Genomic DNA, 8,343 nt, shown 5'->3' on the forward strand with positions numbered 1-8,343 from the left:
CGGGTCAGTAACGGTTTGCTCGGACGTAGACAGGTCCCTACGTCGAGGAGATCAGCGGATTGCAACAACTACTGGGTCGGGAGAAAGAACATGGGTCTCTGCACGATCAGTTGCTCGAGCACCTTCTCGGGTGGGGGATGCGAAACGTCACCCCTTCCTTGTGAATGTGGAACGTCACCCCTTCCTTGTGAATCGCGAGCTTCGGCGGTATCACCTCCGGTTCTAGCAGCGGCAGAGGTTAATCTGCTCCCCTTCTTTTGGTAAATCTTCATATTTGGAGCCATTGAGGAATCCTTGAAAAGAAAGAAAAGCTAGACTCGAGATCAATAGGATTAGTTCCCAAAAATCTTAGAACACTCGAGTTTGAGAGAGAGAAGAAGTAAGAAAGAAGAAGCTTAAAAGTTTTTAGCACTTATCGGTTTTATCTTGGGGAGAGAGAGTCCTCTTTAAATAGAAGTGGCTGCTGCTAGGGTTTTCAACTTGGGATTCGCCGAGAGTGGGCTTGGGGCTGTGGAATTCTGACTCCATTGAGTAGGAACACGATCAGGCGCGTCGGGTACTAATTCGGGTAGAGTCTCGGGCTCCCCAAAATTTCCTTTTTCTCTTTTTCTTTCTTTTTTATAAATGTAAATATGCAAAAATAGAAAATATGATAAAATAGATAAATAAGAATTAAGACAAAATAAATGATACCTTTGGGACTTCCTCCCAAGTGAACTGGGCTTACCCATGCACTATCTGAAATAGAATATATCACTCTTGCATCTAAAAGCTTCATTATTTCTTTCTTGAACACTTCTTTAAGGTTTGGGTTCAATCTCCTTTGATGCTAAATGGAGTTTTTGGATCCTTCTTCCAAATGGATCCTATGTATACAAAGGTCAGGATATATTCCTTGAATGTCTTCAAGTGAATAAACTAGTGATTTTCTATGATTTCTCAGCTCGGCGAGAAGCATGGATTTCTCAACATCATTCAAACCTCAGTTAATAATAACAAGGTAAGTAAAGTTAGGTCCAAGAAAAGCGTACTTGAGACCAGTGGGAAGCTGCTTGAGTTTGGTTTTGGGGCTCTCAATTCGCTCCATGGATCTGCTACAGCAGCTGGTGTGTTTTTAGGTGATGTAGGAGCGTCGTTCTCTTCGTCGAGATCAAGATATGCAACGATGTTCTCACAAGTTTCAGCGGAGTCAAGAATATTTGCGCAGTTTTCGACTTCTTCTTTTTGAAAGTTGTACTCCTTTTGAGCTCTGGTCAATGCTATCTCCAAGGGGTCATAAAAGAATATATCTTCGCATACTCCGCTAGTATCTTCTTCCAAATCCTTGATGGTGAAGATCGGGTTATATAAGTTCTCTGAAATCGATAGCTTCAATGATTCATTCATGTAAAACTTCATAACATAGCCTCCAAGGTTTAAGTCGATCTTTTCGTTGGGAACATCAATGATAACTCCGGTTGTGGAAAGGAATGGACGACCAAGTATCAAAGGATCTTTAGGCTCCTTCTCAAGCTCTAAAATCACAAAGTATGTTGGGATTTGACAAGCTCCAATAACAATCGGTACATCAACTACAATTCTGACAGGGCGTCGAATCGATCTATCCGCAAGGACCAATGAGATCTTGGTAGGCTTGAAAAAATGGTATCCCAGGCGTTTGGCAACTGACCGAGGAATCATATTGATACTTGATCCCAAATTGCAAAGAGAGCGTTTGAAAACTTCATCTTTAATCCTGCATGATAGAACAAAACTACCTGGGTCTCCTCGCTTTTGAGGAATGTCATTTTGTAGAATTGCACTGCACTCTTGCGTAATCACCATGACACCATCCTCTAGACTGACGTTATTTGTGAAAATACTCTTCATGTACTTCCTTAGAGGGGGAATCATTGCACAAGCTTCAACAAAAGGTAGCCTTACCGATAATTGCCCGACAAGCTCCTTGAGTTTGCCTCTCTCTTTTTCTTTCTTAGAAACTTTAGTTGGATATGGTACCTTGGGTTTATAAATGCGCGTCGAAGGTGGAACTTGAGGTAGAGTGTCCTTGGTGATCTCGTCGTGGATAAGCTCTTCTATTTCCTTTTCCCCTATGGTTCCTTCTTCTTCTTCGACGGGAATAACTTCTGGTGTTCGATCTTTCTCTGGATATTCTGGTTCTTTGTAGGCTGTTCCACTCCTCAACAATATAGCTTTTAAGTTTGCAAGGTCAAGCACTTGCTCATTGATCTATAAAATGGGCTTCTTGAATTTCTCAAGAATAAAAACGTTTTCCCTATTCTGCTTCTCGAGGTTACTAACCTTGATTGTAAGGGAAGTCATCTTATCGTTCAGATCCTTATACATATCGCTCATCTTCAAATTAGTGTCTTCAATAAAGGCTTGTACGCTGGTCTCAATCCCTAGCATCCAATCTCTCAAGTCAGGGCCTTGATCTCTCATGGTTGGATTAGGAAATCCTCTTTGAAAACCTTGAAAGTCGGTAAATGTAGCTCTTTGTCGGAAATTGCCTCGGTTTAATTGATGTCCTTGATCTTTGACGTTTCGGTTATGAAACCTCCCTTGGTAGTTGCTTCTAGCTCCAATGTAATTCAACTCTTCTTCTTTATCACAAAATTTTTCCTCATCTTCGAACGTGTCATCTCCTTTTTGAATATGCTTGACGATCAAACTCATTGTTTCTTTGAGCTGTTTAATATCCGAGGCTTGATCAGAATCTTCCTCCTCGTCCAAAGGGGTCGAGCGGTAGTTGTTATCGCTCTCAGATAAATTGTAGATTAAAATCCGAGCATCCTCAATTGTCTTTGTAGCAAAATTATTATTACTTGCTACATCAAGAGATAGCTGGTTTTTAGGGTCAATTCCTTCATAAAATTTGTTCATCAAGCCACCATCTGTAAAACCATGATGAGGGCAGTCCCTCTCATATGCTCTGAAGCGCTCCCAACCTTCACTAAATGATTCAGTTTTTCCTTGTCTAAATCCTTGTATTTTACTCCTCAAGAGGTTGGAGCGAGATCTAGTGTAAAAGTGATTTAGAAAAGCGGCCTTACATTCTTCCCAAGTTGCAATCAATGCTGGAGGCAGAGACTTCAACCATCTACTTGCCTTGTCTTCAAGGGAAAACGGAAAAAGTTTGCACATTGAGTAGTTCTGAGATTCCTTGGATGTAGCAGTTACTCCACATATTTCTTCGAAAAGTTCAATGTAGTCTATCGGGTGCTCTGTGCTAAAACCATGAAATTGGTTTTGCTTTACCAAGGTGATAACTTGAGGACTTATTTTAAAATGATCTTGGGGCGGTCTTGTAGGGTTAATCGTGGATCGGTCTTGAATGTGTTGATAAGGGGTATAAATTCAGCAATGGTTTAAATGAATGGATCAAGTTGATCTTGCTCACGAACATCATCATGTTCTCGGGTGTACTCTTCGTCATCCATAGCAACTCCTTGACCGTTCCTCCCAGGTGGAGGATTGTTAAGGTCTCGTAGATTGTGGTTCTGATTTTTCATTGAGCTAAACCTCGAGTTCTTGAAAATTTTAAAGAAGAAATTAAAGTAAACTGAAATAAAAAAATGCAAAAAGAAAATTTAAAAACAAAAATAAAAGATCCTAGATGATAATCCTAGTCTTAAACTCGAAAGTGACTTAATAGGTCCCCGGCAACGGCGCCAAAAAGCTTGATGTGTGTGGAATTTCACTTTAATCTTTTACCTCAAAAGACCACACGAAATACTGCAAGTGCAGAGTTGATCGGTAGTAGTATTTACGGATCGATCCCACAGAGACGAATAAATCACGTTAAGAGTTTGTTTAGAGAGGACTATGGCTAAGGCTATAATAAGATGGGGGTTTTGGTTGGGTTTGTAACTAAAGAAAACAATAACTAAATGCGAATAATCTAAGAAAATATAAATGGACGGAATGTTGGGCTGTAGGGAATTCTTAGGGTATCAAGCACCGGTCTAAACCTAAAGGGAATAGGATTGGAAGTTCAATGGTTAAACGTTCTTGGACTATGAAACACGAAAGAACAGGAGATAAGCCACTCGCTAATCACCTATCTAAAGTCTATATACTCCGTTACTCAACTTTCGCAGGCAACGATGCATATATCCCAGCCATTAAAGCAAGTTCGATTCTGATCCGTAAGGTTCTATAACTCAACGACGCATATATCCCAACAATTAAAGCAACGGGGTTTGATCTAACCATCCTAAAATAAACAAAAGAAAGTAAATAAACAAGAACCACATGACCTAAGCACTCGATGCAAGCATTCGAGTACAGGATCGGGTGGGGTCATCGAGTAAACAAGACGAGTATGAACAGCTCGAAGGTATACTCGAAGCAGGTGATCGTGTACCTGTTCGAGTAAGGGATCGAGTTATGAATAATAATGTAAACAATCTAAATACGAAAGCTCCTAAGGATGGGTTAATCGACTCCTAAGTGTTCCTGACAAATTTGGATGTCTTACATGCCTCAAGCAAATATTCCCTAGACAATGAGTCTCTAAAATCTTGTTAAAACACTCTCGTGATAGAAACAATCAACCTTAATCACTTCCCTACCCAACTATCGTTGGAGAAACATGACCAAGCAGGCAATACAAACCGATTCATTATTGTTAATAAACCCCTTACTCATCTAATCTCTTAGGCTAAGTGAGTAAATCTCTAGCATTGATTGAATCAAGCATTTCATCTACACCTTTCGGTGCTAAAACGCCCTAGATCTAATCTCAACCTCTCAGTCTGTTGATAGCATTAAGAACACCAATCTAGAAGGGAATTTATAAAACATAAACAACCAAACTAAGACATCCTAACCGATCAAGAACACAAAACCGTCTATCCCATCCTTAGAAACCTTACTTCACTACTCAGATTTCATTGCAGAAAACATAAAAACAAAAATAAACGAAAATTGCATTGTATGAAAAATAGAAGTAGAGTAGAAGAGTATAGAATCAAAAATGCAAAAGGAAATGAAATTAAATCCTAACAAAGTAGAGAAAGTGTTTGAGTCGTTCAAGATCTCTCTCATAAGCTCTCGCTCTCTAGTTTGAGGGTCTGCAGCATGCTAGGGCGAGAGGAAGAAGAGGGGAGTTTATATATGGAAACCCATTAACCCTAGCTTCTCAGTCCTGCCCGAGGGCCTGTTCGATGGGGTGCACGAGGATGAGCTCGGGTTGCTCTTCGGGTAAGCTCTCGGATTGTTCTTTCTGTTCTTAGATCCTCCTCGATCGGGTTAGTGTTCGGATTGTTCTTCCTGCTACATAGCTCCTTCGGGTACATGCTCGGATTTGACCTTGTTTCTCCCCATTTCGGCTCTTAAGCACCTGTTTTCATCCAAAATATGCAAATGCAAGAATGCAACACCCTAAATGGCCTAAATGTGGATTCCTACAGTAAATGACCTAAAAATGCTAAGTTTAGGGTAAAAACAATGCACAATATGGACAAAAAGGGATGCTTAAAACATGTAAATTAGAGAGTTATCAGTCCCGCAAACTTAAATCTTGCTAGTCTTCTAGCAAGGAAGTAGGAGGAAGAGGTTAAAAATGGGACTCATAATCTTTTGAGCTATGCGAAGGATTCAAGCTATAGTCCTTAAAGATAGTTTAATGGTACTAAGATCAATCAACATACTTACAAATATTTTTCTAAGCTTATCACCATGCATCGAACTAGTTCATCCTCCAACTAAAAGTAGAGACTTGCAATTCCAAAGAACATCTCTTTCACATTCATTAAAGTGTTTGGCGAATTCTTGCAAATGGAAGGTGAAACAAGCTCAATCGGTTTCAAGGGTAAGGCTTTTGGTAAGGTGGTTTTTAAACTATTTCTTTGGGTGGCTTACTCTCAAAAGAAGGAATGCTAGACAGTTGTGAAAACTATCTAAGATTGAGAACAATTAGGGCATACAAAGCTTAGCTCTTGATAACCTACCCCTTTTCTCATTCACTCTCTTTTTTTTATCAAACCTGAAATAAGGATTTTTTCTATCTCAACCTATGAATGAATGGATGAAAACAGGCAAACAAACTTAGGCTAAGATGATCTGATGCAGTGCAAGGTGTTTCAATACCCTTATGATGTTGTAGCATAAAGGATGTCAATCCATAAAGAGTGTAATATGTAAGCAGTCAAGATGTGATCAATGCATTCAAGTTAAGCCAAATATCAATGTGGTTTTGATGTAACAGTTTGATGAAATAAATGTAAGTGCAGAAAGTAAAATGCTTGAAATAGAAATTAAATGCAAGTAAACAAAGTAAGCAATGCTGAAATTAAACCAACAGTAAATGTGCAGAATTTAAATGGAACAGAAAATAAATGAACAACCCGAAGGTGCTCGATCAAGCACTCGACCGTGTGACTGGTTGAGTGACTAGGTCGAGTGGGTGTCTACGAAGAACATAAGCAATCTTGACAAACTTAAACTGAAACAAATGCAATGAAACAGGATAATATGCGATAAGTAAACAATCAAATGATAAAGAAGGCTTCTAGATATGGATTCATGGGCTAGTGTTCAGGCTGTGGCTATTGATATGCTCAAATTTACCCTAGAGCTACTCTCTCAAATTAATAGGTCAATGCAGTACTTAGGGGTCGAATTCCACAAGGACTCAAGTCTACACAATAAATTATAGAGTTTTGTTATTACGCTAAACAAGATGATTTAAATTAAAAAAACAATGCAAAATATTAAATTAAACTGTTGTAAATTCAAGAGATCAAAAAGCTAGGTCCAGGGAATTTCTCAGGAAATTACAAAATATTAAATCAACAATTAAATAGGATTTAAGCAATTAAAAATCAAATCTAGAACTCTAAACTTTTTTGTAAAATACATCAGTTCTCACTGCAAATATTATCTAAATTTAAAACCAGAAAATCCAAATCTCTTTGTAAAATTTCTAGGTTAAAAATCAGCTTTAAAAACAGGTTTAGATTGTTCACAAAATCACTAAATCAAATTTGTTTGCAAGAAGTAATTTTGCTCATAAAAAGGTTTTTGTTATGAAAATCAATTATATTCTCATATCAATCAATAGTCCTAAGATCTAAATCCAGATGACTAATCAAAGATCTAGCATTAAGAACAACCTATGATGAAGATCTAGAAAGATAAAGAATCCTAAATAAACAGATCTAATAAATCATAAAATCCCTGTGAAGATTTAATGAAGAACAAAACATAATTCTGAATAATAAGCAATTGAGATTAAAAGAGTAAAGAGGGAGTTTATGAATTCTTCTCTCAAAGCAGTTCAAATCTCTCTCCCAAAAGCTCTCAAAATCTTAGAGGATTACAGAAAATAAAACTTGCTAGAATAAAACTTAAGGGTTTACAAAACCCAAAAACACTTTATATATGTCCTAAAACACGTCAGGGACAATTGATGCAAATATGGAAAACTTTGGGCAACTTTGTAAAACTTCCAATTTTGAAGTCTTTTGACGGATCAGCTTGGTATCGACCGATGCTCCTTTGGTGTTGGTCGATGCTCTTCATAGGATCAGACTCCAAATTGATTTCCTCCGATTAAATGCTCCAAAACGATCCAAATTGCCCCATTTCGCTCCATCCGTGCCAAAATCCTAGATAACCTGTAAAGACTCAAAAACATCCTAGAAAACAAATCAAAAGACTCCTTATATCATGGTTGCAAACCACAAAAAACCATGATATATCAACTCCCCCAAACTTAGCCTTTGCTTGCCCTCAAGCAAAACAGAAACTTAGACCTATGAAAGAGGTTTGAAAACACATAAACTCATTTTCTCTCTAAGGTAATGCCATGATCATTCAAACCATAATCCATATGCTTAGCATACAAATCCAAATCGAACCACCATGTACTTCTCCGTTGACATTTGTAGCATCCCAAATTCAAACCAAATTCCACTACTTCCTCCATTAAGCCCTCATCAGTGTGTCTCATCAATTTATTTAATGTCAAAAACCTTCTAGACTCATTCTCGTACTATACCATAACAAGCAAGATATATCTTTTTACAACATGTGGTATTCTTCCTCTCCCCCAGACTTATTCTATTCTTATCCTCCTTTGAGCTTTGCTTTGCTGTTTTTTTTACTATTCTTTTTCTCAAAGTTGTAGGCGAATAATAGGGTTATCGGTAATTTACCTACCCCTCGCTTCCAAGATTTGTGTGATCATTTGACTCAAGAGTAGAATAATGAGGTCACTGGTAATTTACCTCCCTCTCTAAACTGATCAAAATCATCTCATCTTTTATTCTCTTTTTTTTTTTCTAAACAAAGCTCCCAGGAAAAATATATATATATATATATATATATATATATATA

General features: G+C 37.9%; 1 protein-coding gene and 1 non-coding gene across 2 annotated transcripts; one reads left to right on the forward strand and one right to left on the reverse strand.

The window, feature by feature from the left end:
* Nucleotides 1-975: 975 nt before the first annotated feature.
* On the reverse strand, nucleotides 976-3,512 carry LOC104779119 (uncharacterized). Its single transcript, XM_010503510.2, has 3 exons — nucleotides 3,427-3,512; nucleotides 2,302-3,229; nucleotides 976-2,229 (listed from the first exon to the last, which is right to left on the reverse strand). The coding sequence occupies exons 1-3, from the start codon at nucleotides 3,510-3,512 to the stop codon at nucleotides 976-978; spliced, it is 2,268 nt and encodes a 755-aa protein (XP_010501812.2).
* LOC147947555 (small nucleolar RNA R71) lies at nucleotides 2,900-3,009 on the forward strand. The gene has a single exon (XR_015595694.1). It is a non-coding gene; the product is annotated as a small nucleolar RNA R71 (small nucleolar RNA).
* Nucleotides 3,513-8,343: the final 4,831 nt, after the last annotated feature.

The sequence above is a fragment of the Camelina sativa genome, chromosome 3, assembly GCF_030686135.1.
Source record: "Camelina sativa cultivar CO46 ecotype springtype chromosome 3, ASM3068613v1".
Taxonomy (NCBI): Eukaryota; Viridiplantae; Streptophyta; class Magnoliopsida; order Brassicales; family Brassicaceae; genus Camelina; species Camelina sativa.

Bases quoted from the DNA above. Each gene is read 5' to 3' on its own strand.
- LOC104779119 (XM_010503510.2), bottom strand. From the start codon at position 3,512: ATGAAAAATCAGAACCACAATCTACGAGACCTTAACAATCCTCCACCT. The intron at 3,230-3,426 runs GTACACCCGAGA...TCATGGTTTTAG, and splicing joins GTTGCTATGGATGACGAAGA to CACAGAGCACCCGATAGACT. The intron at 2,230-2,301 runs GTTAGTAACCTC...CCCATTTTATAG, and splicing joins TGACTTCCCTTACAATCAAG to ATCAATGAGCAAGTGCTTGA.